General features: G+C 29.1%; 6 protein-coding genes across 6 annotated transcripts; 5 read left to right on the plus strand and 1 right to left on the minus strand.

Moving 5' to 3' along the window:
- Nucleotides 1-2,541: 2,541 nt before the first annotated feature.
- On the plus strand, nt 2,542-2,895 carry OCT59_025688 (uncharacterized protein; the record flags this gene model as incomplete). The annotated part of the gene is made up of 1 exon (XM_025323788.2): nt 2,542-2,895. One exon carries the CDS (start codon nt 2,542-2,544, stop codon nt 2,893-2,895), a length of 354 nt encoding a protein of 117 aa, XP_025189591.2.
- Nucleotides 2,896-4,105: 1,210 nt separating this feature from the next.
- Nucleotides 4,106-5,213, plus strand: OCT59_025689 (uncharacterized protein; the record flags this gene model as incomplete). The annotated part of the gene is made up of 2 exons (XM_066140316.1): nt 4,106-4,219; nt 4,734-5,213. The coding sequence occupies 2 exons, from the start codon at nt 4,106-4,108 to the stop codon at nt 5,211-5,213; spliced, it is 594 nt and encodes a 197-aa protein (XP_065992249.1).
- Nucleotides 5,214-6,080: 867 nt separating this feature from the next.
- OCT59_025690 (Putative UTP--glucose-1-phosphate uridylyltransferase) lies at nt 6,081-8,670 on the minus strand. Its single transcript, XM_025323787.2, has 7 exons — nt 8,562-8,670; nt 8,395-8,490; nt 8,239-8,315; nt 7,949-8,159; nt 7,656-7,858; nt 6,934-7,582; nt 6,081-6,863 (listed from the first exon to the last, which is right to left on the minus strand). Exons 1-7 carry the CDS (start codon nt 8,622-8,624, stop codon nt 6,651-6,653), a joined length of 1,512 nt encoding a protein of 503 aa, XP_025189590.1. The 5' UTR covers nt 8,625-8,670; the 3' UTR covers nt 6,081-6,650.
- A 206-nt stretch (nt 8,671-8,876) lies between these two features.
- On the plus strand, nt 8,877-12,537 carry OCT59_025691 (uncharacterized protein). The gene is made up of 17 exons (XM_066140334.1): nt 8,877-9,067; nt 9,250-9,347; nt 9,426-9,533; nt 9,607-9,712; nt 9,779-9,941; nt 10,003-10,139; nt 10,224-10,273; nt 10,338-10,412; nt 10,490-10,694; nt 10,776-10,897; nt 10,973-11,395; nt 11,485-11,623; nt 11,701-11,923; nt 11,992-12,043; nt 12,118-12,201; nt 12,279-12,338; nt 12,424-12,537. Exons 1-16 carry the CDS (start codon nt 8,927-8,929, stop codon nt 12,322-12,324), a joined length of 2,172 nt encoding a protein of 723 aa, XP_065992250.1. The 5' UTR covers nt 8,877-8,926; the 3' UTR covers nt 12,325-12,338; nt 12,424-12,537.
- Nucleotides 12,538-12,659: 122 nt separating this feature from the next.
- On the plus strand, nt 12,660-15,734 carry OCT59_025692 (Elongation factor G mitochondrial; the record flags this gene model as incomplete). The annotated part of the gene is made up of 12 exons (XM_025312384.2): nt 12,660-12,812; nt 12,901-13,001; nt 13,069-13,229; nt 13,300-13,388; nt 13,454-13,530; nt 13,597-13,752; nt 13,830-13,980; nt 14,066-14,428; nt 14,498-14,596; nt 14,665-15,111; nt 15,189-15,548; nt 15,627-15,734. 12 exons carry the CDS (start codon nt 12,660-12,662, stop codon nt 15,732-15,734), a joined length of 2,265 nt encoding a protein of 754 aa, XP_025189588.1.
- Nucleotides 15,735-18,497: 2,763 nt separating this feature from the next.
- OCT59_025693 (uncharacterized protein) lies at nt 18,498-19,370 on the plus strand (the record flags this gene model as incomplete). The annotated part of the gene is made up of 1 exon (XM_025323786.2): nt 18,498-19,370. One exon carries the CDS (start codon nt 18,498-18,500, stop codon nt 19,368-19,370), a length of 873 nt encoding a protein of 290 aa, XP_025189587.2.
- Between the last annotated feature and the right edge of the window lie 2,596 nt (nt 19,371-21,966).

The raw sequence follows: 21,966 nt of genomic DNA on the forward strand, positions 1-21,966 counted from the left end.
AAAAACTTATATTAAAAAGAACCGTTTATAATCACAGTTATATAAAGAATATATTAAATAACTTGGCATCTAATAATCGTACAAAGATGTATCATAGCTTGTTAGAATCGTCTCACTAAGACGAATCGAATGGTAGTAGTTTTATCCTTTTCCTTTGCTAGTGTTTACGGCCAGACCACCCATTGCCTCTTATGAGACTAATCTCGGGTCTGTGTCCTATCATCTTCAATGGGCAACCATTATACCGAGTACTTAATTCCTCAGGTAACAGCACCACTATAGAAGACATCCCCCATCGGGCCATTATAGGCTGATCTGAAGCTAGGTACACGCCGCCTACTCATCCTATACCCATTGCATGATACTGATACTCAATTTATTTAACGACCTTTAGAGAGTGTTTTATCCTTTTCCGATTACTGGCTGACGAGTTATTCAACAAAATGTTAAACATCGGCATTATAATATTTCTTGATTTACGTTTACTGCACCATTTAACATTTTGCTAGATTTCTCGGTACCTAGTGATTGTAAAAAGACGATTTATAGCTCGTTGGAATCGTCTCATCGAGACGAATCGAATGGTGGTAAGCTCATCTCTCTGTGATCGATATTGACGGAGTTATTACTTAAAAACCATTTAATATTTTTTAATTTCGGAAATTGATCTAGTGATTGGATTTCGATGTATATTATACCATTAGATTCGTCTCATCAAGACGAATCAAATGGTAGTACGATCGTCTTTCTAGGATCAATATTGGCAGAGTTATTACACAAAAACCATTAATATTTTTTTTAATTTCGGAAATTAATTTAGTGATTGGATTTCGACATATTTTATACCACTAGAACCGTCTCATCAAGACGAATCGAATGGCGGTAAGATCATCTCTCTACGATTAATATTGGCGAAGTTACGATACAATAAAGTTTTAAGTATAATTCTGGCTAAAATTATGTTAATTTTTGGCCAGAATTATGATATACAAATATAAGAAATTTTTTATATAGTCACATCTCTTTATAATCACCAAATATTTTGAAGGTTATCTGATGAAAGTCCTCCGTGACAGTAGTAGTGGTGAGGGGTTTATAATAGTAGCCATTACAGTATCATGCAACGGATTAAAGGACAAGTAGGGTGGTGTTCAGCAGATTCGAAGGCCTTCGGGTCCCTGGGATAAGTCCTTGCGTCTCGGTTGTGGTGTTGAATTGTCCTTGTTAAAAGGCGGCGGGAATGGTTACATCATGGCTTAGTGAGGATGATGCATTGAACGACCTACCTCTATAACCTTCAGTAGAGGATGCGGAAAGTAGTGGCCACTAAACGTACAATACACTTGTAAAATAATCACCAAATATGGACTGTCCCAAATGTGTGACTATAAAGAGAGTTGACTGTATATAAAATTAAAGATAGTATTAATTTAAGTAAAACCAGTTTAACTGCAGTTTAAAACTAAACTAATATAAAATAGTAACTTTTGATTAAAAGTAATATTAAGCAATTTACCTTCCAATCCAGCCACTACATGAAATACATCTTATGGTATTTGTGTATGACGATCTTGAAATAATTGATCCAAAACATTTAGTTTAATAATTTAAATTTTTTATTTTTTAGATAAAAAACCATTATTAGTAAAAAGGATTTTTTTTAATTATTATGTTTAAAAAATCTGATTACTGAAAAAATTAGCAAAGATAATAATGAGAATAATCAATCTGATAATAATAATAATAATAATGGTAAGAAAAAAAATGAAAAAATGAATAAGTTTTTGATGTTAATAAATTATGAAATAAATAAATAATTGTGAATGTTATTTCTAATTGTTATGATAAATTATAAATTATATAATAATTTAATAATTAAATATATAAATTGCAGTTTAAACTGTAGTTTGCATTAAATAATAAGCCACGATCAGTTCAGTTTGTTGTTTAAACTGCCAGTTCATAAACTAAATTAAACTAAATTAAACTAAATTGAATTAATATCATTTCTATATAAAACTTTAAATTATTTTAATAAAAGCATAATTTCTTTAACTGTATTTTTATTATTATATAATTAATTACTAATTAATTTTATTTATTATGAAATAAATAAATTAAAAAAATCAGTTTATAGATGAGTTCATGACATTAAATAGGAATAGAATAAGATATCAGTCAGAAGTATTAGAATTGATTGACTGGAAAACATCATTAAAATTAAATTGTATTGATCAACACTATACTTTATTTGAAGATTATTTTCTGCAATCGTTTAGGACTAAAATTTGTTGTAATGAATTACCAACATGTGTAAATTTAAGGAAGCGCAAACCTGATTTATATGATGATAGTTAGAAGTGTAACTTCTGTAAAATTGAAGAAGAAATGTTTGACCATTTTTGGAAATGTATTAAGATCCAAGATATTGTGCAGAATATAATTAAAAGATTCAAAATGTTTTTGGTAAATATAATAGGTGAATTTTCAAAAGAAGAAATATATAAATAACAACTTGAGGATAAGGTTGAAAAGTTAAATATGTGGGATATTGGTTATTTTTATGATTTCACTTTTTTGATGAAAAATCAAGTTAGTCACCAGTTAGTTGATCTGTTGAAGTTTTACAAGATAACAGATGTAAAAGTATTACGAAGGATGTTAAAACAAATAGTTAGAAAAATTATTTTAGAGTTTAAGATATTGATTTGGGAACCAAGGAATGAATTGCAGATTGCGAAAGAAAAGAAGTTTGATATTAATAGTAAAGATAAAAAAATGAAGTTGAATAGTAAAAAACGTGATGATACAAATGTTAATGTATTAGGCTTCAGTGATGAGACTAAATGGAACAAATGGAATAATTTAGCATTCTATGATCGAGAGGGGCACTGAGCAAATTTTTAGGTAGATCTTGACAGTTACCTAGGAATTTGAGTTGTATTATTGTTTTTAATAGTGATATAACCATTTAGGTGACAGGTCAACTTGTTCTTAGGAGAAGTAATCTTGTTTCATAATGCTTAATTCTTATATGTATTTTGTTTATCTTATTTTAACTTTTATATATGTAAGTAAGCGTAGTTATAATAAGACAAGATCGCATCTAAAATAAAAAAAATAAATAAATAAATAAATAAATTAAAAAAAATAATTAGATAAATAAATGAATTAGTGAATATTACTATAAAATTATTTTAAATTTTTAATAATTACAGTCTGTCCTTTTTATAGCGAATTTTGATATAACGAATAACACGATATAGCGGATCTTTAGCGTGGTACAGATTTTGACATATGAAAAAAACCTTGTCAAACCGAACTTTACTAATTAAATTTCGTACAACGTTTAACGAAATAAAGTGTGTGAACATGCTTATATAAAATGATCCTTTTTATAACGGATTTTTTTTATAACAGATTTTTTCTGATTTTTTTATGAATATACCGAAGAATTATTTTTTATAACGAATTTTTTGAATTTTTATGAATATACCGAAGAATTTTTGCGAAATGAATCTTACTATAAAGGACTATTTATCATGAAATATTTTCTCAATGTAAGAACTACATCATAAAATTAATTTATAATGGATACTTTCATACTTCATATTTTATTTTACACTTCATTGTTACTCTGGATATTTTTTAAAAATGCCAAAAGCCAAATCTGTAAAACCTGGTAATAAACAACTTAATGGAATCCCCAGAAAACGTAAATCTCTTATAGCAGCACAAAAGAAAGAAATTTGTTTGAAAAAAATTTCTACTCCCTCCTTAAAACAAAAAGAACTAGCCAACGAATATGAGGTTAGTGAAGGAATGATCAGTGATATTTTAAAGGAAAAAGACCGTTGGCTTGTTGTAGATCTTGATTCACATCAAGCTGGATTACGACGCGAAAAAAGATTCCTTTTCCTATCATTGAAGAGGCTTTAACTCTTTGGGTAGAAAGTGCACTTCAAGCCAGTCTTATCATCAATGATGATATTCTTTCAAGCAAGGCCTGCCTGAGCTTGCTTTTTTGTGTGGAGAAGATAAATTCAAAGGGTCAAATGGTTGGGTTGACAATTTCAAAAAGCGGCACAATCTTAGGCAATACAACATGCATGGAGAAGCAGCAAGTGCACCTGTTCAAGAACTTGATACAATGCGTGAAGAAATTCGTAGAGTTTTAAAGAATTATGCCCTGAAGACATCTTTAATTGTGATGAGACAGGTCTTTTTTGGAAAATGCGACCTAGTCGTACAATTTCTAATGCCCCAATTTCTGGAACAAAACAGTCAAAAGATCGTGTAACTGTTTTGCTTACTTGCAATGCAACTGGGAGTGAAAAATTATGTCCATTATTCATACACAAATATGAAAACCCTCGAGCCCTCAAAAACATCAATAAGAAAACTCTTCCAGTAGATTATCACTGGAATCCAAAAAGTTGGATGCAAGTTTCGATCTGGGCCAATATCTTAAAAAACTTGATGCTCGAATGAGAACACAAGGTCGAAATATTCTTCTTTTAGTCGACAATGCTCCAACTCACGCCCTATTTGAAACCACACGCCTTACAAATATCACGCTTGAATTTCTTCCTCCAAACACTACTGCACACCTCCAACCATGTGATCAAGGTATTATAAATAGCTTCAAGCGTAAGCTTCAATTAATGAACATTCAATTCAGAATGTAGTAATGTTTTATACTTGAAATTTTAAAAATTCGTTGTTTATTTTAGGCACAATATCGAAAGCTATATTTACACAATCGAGTCAAATCATATGATAATTTTAATGAATATGGCACTGAACCCGTTGAAATTAATATTAAAAAATGCATCAAATATGTTGCACGTGTATGGGATAGTGTTACAAAAACTACCATTGAAAACTGTTGGCTAAAAGCGGATATCCTGCCTAAAGATGATGATGGAGACGAAGTTAGAGATGATGATTGTGAGCATGATGATCATGTCCATGATGACCATGACTCCAATGACCATGCCGATACTCAAATTTATCTTACACATATTAAGGAATTGGAAGAGATTCAAATGTTGATTGATAAACTTGATTTTGAAAAACCTTTTACTGCTGAAGAATTTATTCAATGTGATAGGGAAGAAATTACAACGGAAATGATATCCAATGAAGAAATTTTGAAAACCGTTCTTCCCAATAATAATCGAAGAGGAAGTAGAGGAGATTCCTTTACCTAGTATCTTCTATGTGTATTGAATTTTATGATAAGGTGATTTTATATTTGGAGCAACAGGAAGACGGTTTTGATACAAAAAAAGAAGAGTTGAAATTTGTTAAAAAGCTAAAAAAAGAAGCTTTAAAACAACGGTTTATTTCTGCAAAACAGACTAATCTTGATAGTTATATTAATATAATTGAGTAAATTTATTCGTGTAATTAAGAGGCTCAATTTTTGTTACATTTTCATAAATAATTCAGTATAATAAAATGTTGTTAAAAATTTAAAAATCGCGTAATTTATTATTTATAGTTATCTCTTAAAATAAATAATAATAAATTTTTAATGAATATTCGGTATAATATAATGAAAATTCGTTATAGTGGCATACCGATTATTCGCTATGATATACCGAATATTTCGTTATAGTGTTACCAAATTTTTGTATTACGAAGGCCTGATCGGCCCGGACACCAAATTCGTTATATCGAGGGCAGACTGTACTACCAAAAATATTATAAATACTAGCTAGTAAATTGGAATAATATTAGCTAATCTCTATATATATATTTTATAATTTTTTGTTACTAATTATTTTGGTTATATAGTGATTATATATTAATAATATAATACATAAGATAATTTTTATATGTACAAAAGAAATGACATTTTGAATATGATATTTTAATTATTATACTTTAATTATCACATAATATTATTTATAAATATACTGTATATGTAATATTCTATTATATATTTTATTATAATATCCTCTAAAATAAAATGACAAAAAAAAATTATAATACATCAATATATAATATTAAAAAAAAATAATATAATAAATGTATTTTTGCCTTCTTTACAAATTTATTAAGATAACAAAAATGGTTTTAAATGTTATTTTTTGATTTATTTGACAAAAAGCATTTTTTTTATCAAGTAATCTGCAAAAAAATTTCCTTTTTAAAAAATTGTAAATTTCAGGATTTGTATAATATCATGTGATATGAATTGATCAATAAGAATGTGCCCATTTCAAGATATTACAGATAAGAGAATGTATATTATAATTAGGTTGGAAAAAAATCACTATAAAGCTAGAATTATATAAATTATATAGTAAATAAATTTTGATTGGAATGCTATAATTAATTTGGAATTTAAGATTTATCTTGGCAACATGTTTAGTTGCATATTAACAACTCTGATATCTTAGTGCTGCACTAATCAAACTAAATAATACAATTACTCAAACTTAATTTTGTTAAGCAAAAGATTTTATCTATTATTCCATACTTCTTTGAGGCAATTTGCCTATTTATTTTTTTAAAAGAAAAAAAAAAATTTTTTAAAAATAAATTAGAAAGCAAATAAATACTGCTTTTAATTAGATTACATGCATAATCATGTAAACACTAATTATACTAAAGAATTTGCTTTCAGGAAAATTGACCAGTCAATGTTCCAAAAGCACCAAGTTACCACTAACAACTTTATTTTCGAGCAAGGAATGTGGGGGAATATCAATTCTTGAACCATGATTCGCTACAATAATGACAGTTCCTTTAAGCGTCACGCCAGCTCCGAATCTGACATCGCCAGTCACTGTTAAATGATCCAATTCAAGGATACCAGGTATTGATTGAAACCTTGATAAAAAGTTCGATACCTAAAATTTATTTTAAACGTATGAATTCCTATAAAATTACGATTATTTCACTGATAAAAGAATGTATTACCTTCTTGAATTCATCACCCAATTTTACCAATGGTACAGTTTCGAAAAGGCGTTTAGGGTTCATTACGAGTTCACCATGATTTAAAGAATATAAATCAGATGTGACAAGGAAAAGATCCGAAGTCGATTTAACTGGCAAGAAACGGCTTCTTGGTACATTGATACCATGAGCATTTTTAAAATGCTTAATAGCAGCACCAACAGCAGTTTCAAGTTGGATAACTTTTTCACCAGATTCAAGCGTTTTGCTATTAGCAATAACCTCCATGTTAAATTCTTTCTCATCATTAATACGTTTAATTGCTTTCAAATTTATCCATAAATTATTGGTATTAAAGATTCTGAATTTTTTAATAGACTTAAATTCTTCCATATGTTCAGGAGGTACTTGAGCAACTTCAAGCAATCTAACAGTGCCTTCATAGTCAATAAGCGTACCACCTTTTATATCAGCTTTAGTCTTATCAGTTACTTCCATAAGAAATTCGGTATCTGATTCAACCATGTGCTGAAGAATATTTAGATCAACTACAGCACCTAAATTATCGACATTGGAAACAAAAAGATATTCCTTTCCTTCGGAGATTAATTGATCCAATATTCCAGAGTTACACATAGACTCAAACAAGTCACCGTGACCTGGTGGATACCTTATTGACAAAGTATAGATTATTACTAACATACAATAACATATCATTTATGTAAAAGAAATGGATTAATCACCATTGGCTTATATCAGCGTTAGGAGAACGGGTCATAGGCAATAAAGATTCCTTGTTAATTCTCGGATAACGCGATTGATTGAAAGTGAGAATATTAATTTTATGGCTCGAATATTTATGAACGATGCGTTTTGTTTCTTCATCGGTATTAAAAGAATTCATAAGTATGAAAGGCACGTTGACATCATGCTTACTATTTAGATACTAAATCATGACATTAAATAATGTTATTTTAATATTAATTAATTGATTTTTAAAAGAAATGATTGATGAATTGAGAATTTAAATTTATACCTCGATTTGCCTGACACTAAGATCCAAGAATGTCATTCCGTCTCTAACCTCAATGGCACTTTTTGGACCAATACAACCCATTGTAGTTCCAAGACCACCATTGAGCTTAAGAACCGCCAATTTATTGAGATATTCAGGATTATCACATTTTGGTATTTTTTTGTACGGAATAATTTGTTCCGGGCTAGGTTCCTTAACCTTATCCCAATTCCTTAAAAGAATAAATTTCCTTGTAAATAAAAATATATATATATATATATTTATATCAGATCAACAAGATCATAACATACAATTTAGTCCCTTTAGACTTTTCATTCAAATACCGAGTGAATAAAATAAAGAAATTGTCCATTTCATTTTGAAAAGCCTAAATTATCAATTATGCAAGTTAACCCGAAATATTCTAAATTTCGCAATTTCCTCTAATACTTATCAATGATACTAACCCGACGAGATTTCATATCTTGAATCGTATGAGCCATCCTACTCAATTCATTCTTCATAGTATTAGCGGCAACTCCTAAAGTTGCACTATGGAAATCCTGAGAAATTAATATTTAAGTTAAATAAATACGATGACAAACAAATCAATGAGTAACATTATAAGTTTTACCACAGCAGACAATGTTTGTGGATGGTGGCTTCCGCTGCTTTTTTCGGTTGATTGGTTTGACATGGCTATTGATTCCAAGAGAGAGTTTTTTCGGGAGAATGAATAACTACGAAAATACGGCTATCACGATTTTACCGTTTTTCTATCATTATATCATTACGTATTTATTAGATCATTGTCAAATAAAGATTGAAAAATTGAAGACAATTATAGGCATCGATCATCTAGTTGCAGAAATTTCTCATGTCAAGTAACTCTTATTTACGTCATACGAATTTTGGGTAACTATGTACACTGCAACCTAGATGTGACATCACTGCCATGCAAATACGAAGATACGAAGAAAAATCAACCGAAGAGTATAAATGGGTAGGAAAAAAAAGAATAGAGGTGCAAATAGAAATACCAGACAAAAAGGTGATAATGAAGTGACTGTAAGACGTACAGAAAGGAAAACCTATGAAGAAGCTGAAAAGAAGAATGAAACCTTTGAGAAATATTATAAGGTATTTAGTAATAATAATAAAAAATTAGGAGTGGTTGGTTGATATCTTTTTATTTTGAGGTAAGATACTGTCAATAAGAATGCGGTTAAGCTCTTATCTGTTACAGTACTCTTATTATTCGAAAATATTATATATTTGATATGAAATCATCTAAATTTTTAAATCATATTCTTTTAATCAAGGATCAAAATATAATTTCTGATGAAGCGGAATGGAAAAAGTTTATGGAAGTTAATGCAACAATTCTTCCAACAGCATTTCGAATCACAGGAAGCAGACGGTAAAAATCATTCTTTCATTATCTATAATGAAAATTTTTCTATAAATTTTATTAAACTAATTTAATATCAATTCAAAGCCATGCTTTTGAATTAAGGGATTTAATGAAAAGAGAACATATACCAAAATTAATTCAAATTCAACTCGAAATAGATCAAAAATCTGAACCTATAAAACCATTACCCTGGTAAATCAGTAATGGTTATTTTAAGATGAGGTTTATTCATTGATAGTTTTGTTAATTAATTTTTTGCATAAAGGTATCCAAATGAACTTGGGTGGCAACATTCCGCTTCAAGAATGACAATTAAGAAAGATCCAATATTCCAAACATTTCACAGATGGCTTGTTGCAGAAACTGAAGTAGTAGGTATAAATTATATATGTGTGATTAAAAATAATTGCAGGCTTTTAAGTATTAATTATATGCAGGGAAACATAAGTAGACAAGAAGCTGTTAGTATGATCCCACCCTTATTGTTAGACGTTAAACCTAATCATTGGGTTCTTGACATGTGTGCGGCTCCTGGGTCAAAGACTGCTCAAATTATCGAAGCTATTCATGCTAATGATGCACAAGAAATTGGGATTCCATGTAAGTCACAGAACGCATAAATAGTATTATGAATTTTACTAATTTATTTTATATATTCTAGCTGGTATTGTTATTGCGAATGATTCGGATTCAAAAAGAAGTTATATGTTAGTTCATCAAACGAAACGATTGAGAAGCCCATGTTTATTAGTCACAAATCATGATGCGCAACATTTCCCGAATATTCATTTAAAAAAGGTAATATCAATTATTAAAATAGTAAAATAGTATTACCATCAATCGTAATAATCGTAAACTGTAACATAAATTTCATGTAAATAGAGTTCCCCACCTGTGCAATTTGATCGAATTTTGGTGGATGTTCCGTGTAGGTAAGTTGTTTTCATAAATACAATTAATTTTCTTGCCAGGTAATTAATTTGTTATAAAATTCAGTGGAGATGGAACTATGAGAAAGAACTTGACAATATGGTCAAATTGGAATATTGGAAATGCAATTGGGCTTCACCCGTGAGTTTATAATTATGTAACTAGAAAAAAAGAGTTATTCGTTATAATTTACTTTACCATTCATTTATGTTTATCAGAACCCAGGTAAATATTTTACTTCGTGGAGCACAACTCGCTAAAGAAGGAGGTCGTCTTGTGTACTCCACGTGTTCGCTTAATCCTTTAGAGAATGAGGCCGTGGTTGCAGAAGTATTACGACGGTCAAGAGGAAATTTAATACTTGTAGATGTGAATGATCGCTTGCCTGAATTGAGAAAAGTGCCTGGAATGACATCATGGAAGGTATATGAATTTAATTCGAATTTTTCATAAATTGCATTAAGAATTTATTGCTAAGGAAGTAAAATTTGTAATTATTTTTAGGTGATGAGTAAAGAAGGAAGTTGGGTTAGCTCATTAGATGATATTAATCCAAAATATCGAAAAAAATATGCGAAATCACTTTGGATGCCTCCAGACGTTGAAAAATTAAATTTAACAAGATGGTAAGTTTAATGATTTTGCTTATTTTTTGTTAATGCAGCATAAGAATTCTTGTAAAAATAATATATATCTTTTAGTATAAGAATATATCCTCACCTTCAAGATACTGGAGGATTTTTTATTGCAGTTTTTGAAAAAATAGGCATAATAAAGGATGTTAGTGTACTTGATGATACTACATCGAATGATGAAAACGGAGGAGAAAATTCAATAACAGAAAGTGTTGATAATGTTGAAGCTGATTCCACAACTATTAAGTATGAATGCAATGACGATGTTAATGACATAGAAGAAATGAATCAGGATGATTCTGTTTCTACAAAAAGGCCTTCAATCACAAATCAGTCTATTAAAGGATCACACAAACGAATAAGAACAAATGAAAGTACGACAACTTTTAAATCTAATTGTGAGAATGAAGAAGAAAAACCAAAAGGCAAGCAAACAGGAGAAGTTTTTATATTTTTGGGGTCAGATAATGAAGATATACCTTTAATCAGGTTCGATTGAATTAATTTACATTGAAGTCAAATTATCAAAAAAAAAAAATGAATGAATGAAATTTTTATGAACTTTGATTTATGACTAGAGAATTTTACGGATTATCAGAAGATTTTAAAACTGATCAATTACTTGTTCGATCAGAGAATGAGAAAAATAAAATATTGTATCTCGTATCAGATTCAGTAAAACAAGTATTATCGGCAACAGATGTACACAAATTAAGGGTAATTATTACATTAATGAGTAATGACATTCGCTTATTTTACTTTCGAACAACTTTATCTAACAATTTTTCTTATAGCTTGTGAATACGGGAATAAAAATATTCACAAGACAAGATACTAACGAACCCGTTAAGTGTCCATTTCGATTTAATGCGGAGGGTATGTATACAGTATATCCTTATTTATCCAATAAAAGAGTCATAAATTTTGGATTGAAAGAGGTAAGAATTTTATTATCGGAACCTACGCCACTTTTTGATCAGTTTGATGAAAAAATTAGAGAACAATTAGAATCATTTGGTATGTATACGCTCTTAATGAAATTTTCATGTTTTTAAAAATAAAGTCTAACACATTAATATTTGTAGAAATAGGGTGTATCGTAGCATATATCGATCCATCTCAAGAGGAGGAAATAGTGTAGGTTTCTTTATTAAAATTAGAAAATGTTCGTTTTAATCTTTTTAATCGTATATTTTATTATTTATTATCAGGTTTCGTACAAAGGTACCCATTGTATTACCTATCTGGAGAGCACATAAGTCGTTAAATTTGTTGTATCGAAAGGAGGATCGAAAGTAATTTTTTTCTTCTTATACTTAAAGCATGATGCATCAAACATTTTTATCATTGAAATTTTTATTTTACTAAATAGAGTGTTGGAATTACGGGTTCAAAGCTATTTTAATGAAGAGAAATAATCGAGTATCTATAAGTAAGTAAATTATTTTTATTTTTTTCTCTACTAGAAATTGTCATTTTATTTTTCTTATAAAATTCTCGAATTGATGATTTCGTAGTAAGAATTTATTGTGAACGTATTTATAAAAAAGCCGTGTTTAAGTCTCGTGCTGATTTCTTTTTGATAGATCCTAATTCAATTTGCAATAAATAAAAAAAAATTTTGAAATTTGATATTCCTTTTTGTGTTACCTAATTAGATTATCAATTATTATATTGTGATCTTTTTTGTTTTTTTTTGGTTTTTTTACTATTATACCGAATTATTTAAGAAAAACGGTCTGTCCTTAAAAAGATGATACGTATAAGGGCTTTTAAACCATTCGATAGAAAATTTGTCTCATTGACAAAGTCATTGAATAAAAAAACTGTATTTTGTATAAGACAATATGCTAAGGCTAGTGTGAGCTCAAATGATACTCTAAAGGATATAGACCCTGCCGAATTGGTATTATTAACAATTCAGTTAATTAAATAACTAGTTTCATTTATAATTTAATTGCATCTCTGAAAAAAAAAAAATAATTTTTTTTTAGAAACGTCTTCAAAAACTTCGCAATATTGGTATCAGTGCGCATATTGATTCAGGGAAAACTACCTTGACAGAACGAATTCTATATTATACCGGAAGAATAAAGTAAAATATTTTCATATTTCATTAACTATTGTTAATATACGCGAATTAATTATCAACATTTAATAAGAGCGATACATGAAGTTCGAGGAAAGGATGGTGAAGGAGCTAAAATGGATAGTATGGAATTGGAGAGGGAACGTGGTATCACTATCCAATCTGCTGCCACTTATTGTAATTGGAAATGGCAAGATCATGGGGATTATAATATCAATATTATTGATACTCCAGGTTAAGAATGAAATAAATTGGTGTGGTAGTATTCAGTTTTTTTTTTAATCAATTGAATAAATTATAATAGGGCATGTTGATTTCACTATCGAAGTTGAACGTGCATTAAGAGTTCTTGATGGCGCTATTTTAGTTTTATGTGGTGTCGCTGGTGTTCAGGTGAGTATCATTATATATGTAAAATTCAACAAAAACAAAACTTACAATTATACTTCAAATTAAAGAGTCAAACCATCACAGTTGACCGTCAGATGCGCCGTTACAATGTTCCCCGCATATCATTCATTAATAAATTGGATCGGTAGGTCTATGTCATATGATATAATTTTGTTTCATGCAATGATTAAGCTTTAAATTTAACTTTTAGTGTTGGGGCAAATCCGTTCAACATAATTGACCAAGTCCGGCAAAAATTGAAAATAACTGCTGCTGCTATACAAATTCCAATCGGGCTTGAAGACAACCTAAAAGGTGTTGTCGATTTAGTAAAATGGAAATCCGTTTATAATGAAGGAAATCGCGGGTAAAAAAAAAGTAATTTAATGAAAACTTTAGCAAGACTTTAATTTTTTAATACATTTGTTACTATCAAATATATAGTGAATCAGTTATTGAAAAAGATATTCCAGAGAATTTAATTAAGTTTGCTACAGAAAAACGGCAAGAATTAATTGAAACTCTCGTAGATGTTGATGACCAACTTGCAGAAATTTATTTGAATGAGGAAAATCCAACCTCACAACAGCTAATGGTGTGATAAACATTTCTCTTTTCAGTTATGACTGGAATTTATGTACTATATATGAAATTTTTTTCTTTTGTAAATTGAGATTTAGGATGCAATAAGACGTGCAACAATTGCAAATAAGTTTACACCTGTGTTAATGGGATCAGCATTTAAGAATACTGGAGTACAACTTGTACTGAATGCTGTATGTGCTTATCTTCCTAATCCTTCCGAAGTGGAGAATAATACTTTAGATATAAATCATAAAGAAGCTGTTGTTCCTCTTGTTCCTTATGTGAAAAAACCTTTTGTTGGTTTAGCCTTTAAGTTAGAAGATGGGAGATTTGGCCAGTTAACATATATAAGAGTTTACCAAGGAGCTTTAAAAAAAGGGGCTGTAGTTACCAATACAAAGACTTCAAAGAAAGTTAAAGTTCCAAGGCTTGTTCGTATGCATTCCAATGAAATGGAGGTAATATTAATACTATAATAAATTGAAATTACTTTTTATGATATTAATTGAAATTTTAATCATAAATAGGATGTAGATGAAGTTGGAGCTGGAGAAATATGCGCATTGTTTGGAGTTGAATGTTCCTCTGGTGATACATTTACTGATGGCACTGTTGCCTACTCTATGGTAAGAAATGTCAAAACATAATCTCCTTAGTGGCTAATTTTGTTAATTTTGCTATAATACTATATTAGACATCAATGTTTGTTCCGGACCCTGTAATTTCATTGGCAATTTCACCTAAAGTTAAAGATGCTCCAAATTTTTCAAAAGCATTAAATAAATTTCAACGTGAAGATCCAACATTTTGTGTAACATATGATGTGGAGAGTAAAGAAACTATTATATCGGGAATGGGAGAGTTACATTTAGACATTTATGTTGAACGTATGAGAAGAGAATATAACGTTGATTGTATAACTGGTAAGCCACGGGTGGCTTTTCGAGAAACTATAACATCAAAGGCTAAATTTGATTATACCCACAAGAAACAGACTGGTGGTGCAGGACAATATGGTAAAATCATTGGTTATATTGAACCTTTACCTAATGTTGAAGATGATAAACAACAAATACCCAGCTTTGAAAGTCGTGTTGTTGGTGGACATATTCCATCTCAATTTATTCCAGCCGTTGAAAAGGTAAATTATTTATGTTTAAGAAATGATTGCATTATTAAGTAAAAGAAAAAAAAGAAAAAAAAAAATCATTTTTTTAGGGATTTCATGATGCAATAGAAAAGGGCGGATTAATCGGACATCCAGTAAAAGATGTTCGATTTGTTCTTTTGGATGGTCAATATCATGCAGTAGATTCTTCAGAACTCGCTTTTCGCCTAGCAGCACAATACGCGTTTCGAGAAGCATTTTTTAAAGCTAATCCTGTTGTATTAGAACCTATAATGAATGTATCAGTAATAGCACCAATAGAATTCCAAGGAACTGTCATTGGAAATTTAAATAAGCGTAAGGGAACTATTATAGATACTGACGTACATGAAGATCATTTTATAGTTACTGTTGAAGTTTCCTTAAACAGCATGTTTGGCTATTCTAGTGATTTAAGAAGTGCTACACAGGTTTTTTTCAATTAATTATTTTATATTTATTTAATTGTAATTTGTAATTAATAATTTTTTTTACCTTAATAATAATAGGGTAAAGGTGAATTTACTATGGAATATAAAACTCATCAAGCGGTTTTGCCACATGTACAGGAAGAATTAATTAATGAATATAAGAAAAGAAAAGCAACTGAAAAATAATAATTTATATAGGTAATGTAACTGAAGTTACAAGAAATTCTATATAAATATAAATAAGAATGAATAAATAAGAGTAGCGTATATAATGATTGTTTTGAACAAATAATGCGTTAAGAAAAAGTTGCGGTGATAAAAAATTATATATAGTCATAACGATTCGGGATAAACCGATTTTGGCCCATAACGAACTTTTCCTTAAACCAAACTCGTCTATAATTAATTTATTACTATATACGACTTTATTATAAATTTCGCGATATTACATTAACGAAGTTTGATTATAAACCAAGTATTTGCGATAAACCGATACTATCCCAATTCCGGCCGGAATTAACCCGGTACTACGTCTCAATTTTAAAAGTTCTATAAACGTATTTTGAACGATAAAACATGACTTTATAATATATATTTGAATTTTTTATATAAATCGGTATAAGATTTGATACGATTTAGATCTGAAAAAGTTAATACACTTTTATAGCGAACACATTTAATAATCAAATATAAAATGATATAACTTTATCAGTTACTTTTTACTTTTTACTTTCAATAGGAAGGTTGCTTCGATATAAAAATGAATATAATGAAAGATAACGGAATAGTGTTTCAAGAGGAAAAATACTAATACAAGTCAATGAAGTCAGATCAAAAATTTACTATTAGAAGTACGCATTTCCTTTCCTCTAGTCGCAAATCACGTGATTTAACAAATTAAGTGTTAAACCCTTCTTTTGATTTCTAATAAACGACAATAAACTGATTTTTGTTTGTATAATCTTGAATTTGAAATTTTTTCAATAACTTTATTACTTTTTTTTATATGCATCCATTCTCACACATACTGTATTTCTGATCAATTTTCAAATTAATGCCTATAAAAACTTAGTAAATATTTCAAATTTAGCAACGTAACTTTGTTATCCTGGAATCAAAATTAGTTTATAGCCTTAAACAATCTAAATTTAGTATGGGAAATTACAAATCATATAAATGAAAAAGTCTAGCTCGGAAAGCAGCCCAAGAAGCTAGAAAACGGCACAAATATCACACAATGTTTCCCATAATAATACCATCAGTCAATTAATTATCCATGGCTTCATTTACCCTTATCTTGGAGATTCTGCACATGCCGACAGTATGATCTTAAGAAGTGATTGGAATAAACCATAAACAGATAATACGGATATGAAATTAAGATTTACAAAAAATGACATTAATTAATACTTTTGATCTGGTCTACAAAAATTTTATTAGATAACAAAGAATTTTGCAAGGCTGATAATCTTATATTATATTAAAAAACATCTCTATTTTATTATTATCCACTAACAACAAGTTGAGGAGTTGAGGGACTTTTTAATAATTAGATTTAAAAAAAAACTCATGCAAACATGGCATTACCTTTAAACAAGAAGTAGCTGCGTCAATCCTTTTTAACTTGTATAATAGGCAATAAAATTACATTAGGAAATATAATGGGATTGACATGTGAAAAATCTTATTTTACATGACATAGCTGATAGTTTTGATTTACATAAGTGCACCCTCTATAAGTGCACTCCCACTTCCTCTATGTGCAAGCAATTCTGAATCCCCGGTATATTGTAATGCATTCACGTGACTTTGGTAATATTATACGAACTACTAGATACTGTTAACACAAGTCTGATTATTAAAAAGGTGTTCAAATTGCGTCCAGCTGACAATTAAAGACAAAGAAGCTGAAATTGCCCAACTAAAAGCAACAATAAGCATAAATTTTACTAAAATTTTATGTAGTAAAAAATCCTCTAAAAATTTTTATATTTGTGATGAAGCAATTGATTGAAACTTTAAAAAATAATAATTTCATTTATACATTTCGTACTATATAGTAAAATTGTCAACCCTACTTTCTTTATTTACTGTATACAATTTATTTGATATTATGTTATATTTTCTTTTACTTAAACATGCAAAAAATTGCTATCTAAATTTATATAATTATAGAACTCTTTTATCATTCTTTTACAAAAATAAAGTCATTCTTCATAATTTTTTAAATTTTTCTTACAAATGGATCAAATTCTAATGGTTCGTTCAATCGAATTCAACTAAATTGAAATCAGATAAATCAATCGTAACATCAATATTAACTCAATAATAACATTTATTGGATCATACCCATTCCGGCCATTCGTACGTTAATAGTACCGTTCACTACCGTACCTTCACACTCTAATCACACTCAAAGGGTTATTTATGTGATATTATGATTCCTTGGTGTTTCAGTACGATTGGCATCGTACCTATATATGATTCTTCTTATATGGTATATCATATCGTAGTATCGTACCGTACTATACTATATCAGAATTCAAATATATCCTTTTGTACCTGTAACCACATCTGCATCGTACCTGTACCAATTAAATATGCGTGTTATATGTGCAAAATGCTTCCTATAAAAAATTTTATCCGGTACGAATGAGCTTTATTCACGGAAAATGTAAATAAGTCGATAAATTCCGTGATATAAGGTTATTAATTAGCTTTTTACGGAAAAAAGACAAAACGGATCGACAGGGGCTTCGAAAAAGGAAAATTTGTTTGGAAAAATTCTGTTTATTTTGTTTAGCTCAATAAAACTTACAATTTTTGAGATTAAAATAAATTTTTTTTTGAAAAAAAAAAAAAATAATAATAATATTTTAAATATAAATACCTCTTAAATTCCTTAAACACGTCAATAAAAAGATTTCTTCACAAATATTATTATTTCCAATGGAAAAGTGCACAATTATAGGTGATTCTGATATAGTAGGACCAGGAGTAAGATTTTCAGTTTACCTTCAATGTATAACAATACTTATTAAAATACTAGCGGATGAAGATGAGATTTTAGAATCAGTAAAACTTGGAGCATTAACATCCTTCTCCTTGATATTATCCGCTCTAATCAGTGACTTAAACTATGTATTATTATTAGAAGTATCTAAATTTGTATCGATATTGACACTAACATCAATAATAATGACATTACAAAGTCCATTATTCATAATAAAGAACTTTGAAAATGTTAAAAATTTTAAAAATACGTATTCTACAATTCTGTTATGCTTGATAGCTAATTTAACAGCTTTAATTTATAACGTATGGTTATTTACAGTGCTTAAATGGAAGTTGCCCAAAGAAGAGTGCGGAGACCAAGTGAAATTTTATTTTTATGCTGTTCCTGTTAACCCAATTGGCGGGTTTCGAATCTTCATGTTAATAATGAGCTATATTACATCGATATATTTATCAATATGGTTAATAAGCTTAATTATCGCGGGATTCGTATACAGAAAGGAAATTAACTTTATTCGAAAAGTTACACCAGATTCAGGGTCAGAAGGGTCAAAAGTATTAACCCGAGAAAATCCAAAGAAAAAAAAAGGTAGAATGTTTTTTATATTACCAATGGCAGTTGAAATAGTTTCAACTGAATTATCAGTGCAAAGAAATTCGATATCAGGAATCTGGGACTGGGGGTTTGGTCAAATATTAGCTATGGTATTGGCTGTGTTAGATTTGTTAAGAACATTTATTGTAGTTTATAGAATTATTTGCGATATATTTGAGAAGTTGACAACACAAGATCGACTCAAAACCTGAAGAAAATGAAATCAGAAGATCTCATAATTGGTCGAATTTGTAACATAACACGTAAATTTTTTATAGTCCAATTTATAATTATTTTTTTTTATTATAGTTATAAAGATGTTTTATTAAAATCATCTATCATTAAAAAAAACTTGTGTTGTCTTAAAAAACTGTTATCGGTGAATTTTTGCATGCATAATGTCGGGCCCTTAAAAACTTTATCATCTAGCATATTCCGTAATGTTACAGTGGCAGATATTTATCTTCTCATTATTGTCTTGCACCGGTGAAGAATGACGCGAATGCGACGTTGGAAGCTTGTTCATTTTCTGGGAAGAGGTAAAGTAATTAAGTTTGTAAATCTTTCTGAGATCAATAGTTCCATGCTGTGAAACAGTAACAAAGTAATTTCCATTATCCAACAAACTTCTATAATGTAAAAAATTGTTTAGTTTTTTGTAAATAAATAAAATTTTAATATAAGTTAAAGTATTGCCTGGCTTGGCTTCTATATCGTTTATCAGGTTGCCTTCTAATACGTCCCATTCTTCAATAGTATTATCGAACGAAATTGATATGAAAATTATATGCAAAAAAGATTTGAAATAATATAAAATTAAATGATAGAAAAGACAAAATCAAGTAACCATAATAATATCTGTATAAACGGTAAAAGCTAATATATGACCCTCGAGAGTACGATAATGTTCCCCAGATTGCGCTCCCCTAATTCAAGTATTCCTTAGAGTCATACAGTATATATATACATACAATTTTTGCAACAATAAAAAAGTTGCGAACCAGATTTTAATCTCATTATCTAAACCTCCAGAAGCGACTGGTGGCTAACGAACCGACCATACTTGTGATTTATGTGCTTACATAGTATAAATTAAAAGAAAATACTTGTGGGTAGCATAAATATTGGTTTTTCATCAAAGGATACAAATTGTAAACTCTATAATAATGAAATAAAAGATTTTTAGATAAGGGGAAAAATATAGATAGAAATAGAAAATAATGTTTGTAAAAGCAAAGAATGAAAACTATTCAATATTACTGAGTTGTCCACGAAAAAGAAAAATGAACTAAAAAAAAAAATATATTTTATTTACTATTTTAACGCTTTATTATTAAAACTAAGTAACAGGCGTTAATATATACATATTTTTATATTCTGCGTTATAATCACATGATCATTAAAAAGAAAATTATCGCAATACATTTTTATTTTAATTAAAATTATCGATTTGTTTTGAATACTGTATTAAAAAAAACTAATTGTTGCACATTACAATAACTGCACTCAACACGTGTACGGACAGACATCACATGCATGATAACGCTTCGGGGTTCGGGAAATAAACGTTTTCATCCCACGCATGAAGAAATTATTTTTTAGGGAGTCATATAAATTTATCAATAATTCTCACAATGTGATCTTGAACCTCTTTAATCTATTTAAGAGCTTCGTAACGCTCTGTCTTTAAAATATTTTACATTTCTAACTATTCATTTTGCCAACATACATTTTCTTCATTTGCCATTAATACGTCGTGAACTTTACGGGCATAAATCAGAAGCTTAGGTGTGCTAAAAACGACCCAGGACAGTCAATAACTAGGTGTGATGAATCAGAGGCTAGGCGCTCAAAGTATTATGAATCAGAGGATAAGCGTGACGAAAACAGTTCAGAAAGCTGTAACCAATTTTATGTTTATTACAAAAAAAAGGAAATTTTTATTTTTTTTTTAGAGGAACTTCGTTCAATAGCGAGAACAAAAAATTCACTTCTTCGTGGAAAAGACTAAAAGGTCAAATTATTATATAAAGATGCTGGAACATTGCCAATGCATTATCCCATGAAACTTGAGGATCTCTTAATAAAGCCACTAGAAGAGGATAAAATCACTCCTAATCTTCATCTTTCACTTCATTTGAATGAATGTACGTATGATTTGACCCTTATACGCGCGTATGAACGGAATATTAGACAAATTATTGTTTATATATTTAACAAATTAAGATCATAATTTTAAATGGTTAATCGAAATTTTTCTATATGTATTCTATTCTAAAAGTTAAATCATTACAAGGATTATTTTTATATGTACACAGTGAAATTCGATAAACCGGATCTATCGGTTCCACTAAAAATATATTTCGATGTATTGAAAATCTATTATACTGATTTTTCATGCTAATTAAACTAATACACACTATATTTTAATTTTTTCATCATAGTTTTAAGTCATAGAGATCATGAAAATAAATATAAAAATATTTTTAATTGAATATATAAGTAATTCATAACTTCAACCGGAATTAATATTTTTATAATTCTGGCCAAAATTAAGATTTACCGCATCAATTTTATTGGTTCATGATCACGTGATACGGTTTATCGAATCATTTTTACTATAGCTGGTTAGAACATTCGTTATAGCGAATATCAAGCTTTTACTAGTAAATTCCCGGTTTATCGAATTTCATTGTTGTATTATGTAATCAATTGTAAATGATCAGCAATTATATTTGATGTGTTATTTTAATGTATAATAATAAAGTCACCTTGTACCACAATAAAAATTTCCGAGAAGGTTTTCGC

This window comes from Rhizophagus irregularis, chromosome 5 (assembly GCF_026210795.1).
Source record: "Rhizophagus irregularis chromosome 5, complete sequence".
Taxonomy (NCBI): Eukaryota; Fungi; Glomeromycota; class Glomeromycetes; order Glomerales; family Glomeraceae; genus Rhizophagus; species Rhizophagus irregularis.

Excerpts from the sequence above, each read along its gene's own strand:
- OCT59_025690 (XM_025323787.2), bottom strand. The coding sequence starts at position 8,624 with ATGTCAAACCAATCAACCGAAAAAAGCAGCGGAAGCCACCATCCACAA. Across the intron at positions 8,316-8,394 it reads AAGATATGAAATCTCGTCGG|GCTTTTCAAAATGAAATGGA; the intron begins GTTAGTATCATT and ends TTGATAATTTAG. Across the intron at positions 6,864-6,933 it reads TGGGTGATGAATTCAAGAAG|GTATCGAACTTTTTATCAAG; the intron begins GTAATACATTCT and ends AATAAATTTTAG.
- OCT59_025691 (XM_066140334.1), top strand. The coding sequence starts at position 8,927 with ATGGGTAGGAAAAAAAAGAATAGAGGTGCAAATAGAAATACCAGACAA. Across the intron at positions 10,413-10,489 it reads AATGCAATTGGGCTTCACCC|AACCCAGGTAAATATTTTAC; the intron begins GTGAGTTTATAA and ends TATGTTTATCAG. Across the intron at positions 11,624-11,700 it reads CAGATGTACACAAATTAAGG|CTTGTGAATACGGGAATAAA; the intron begins GTAATTATTACA and ends TTTTTCTTATAG.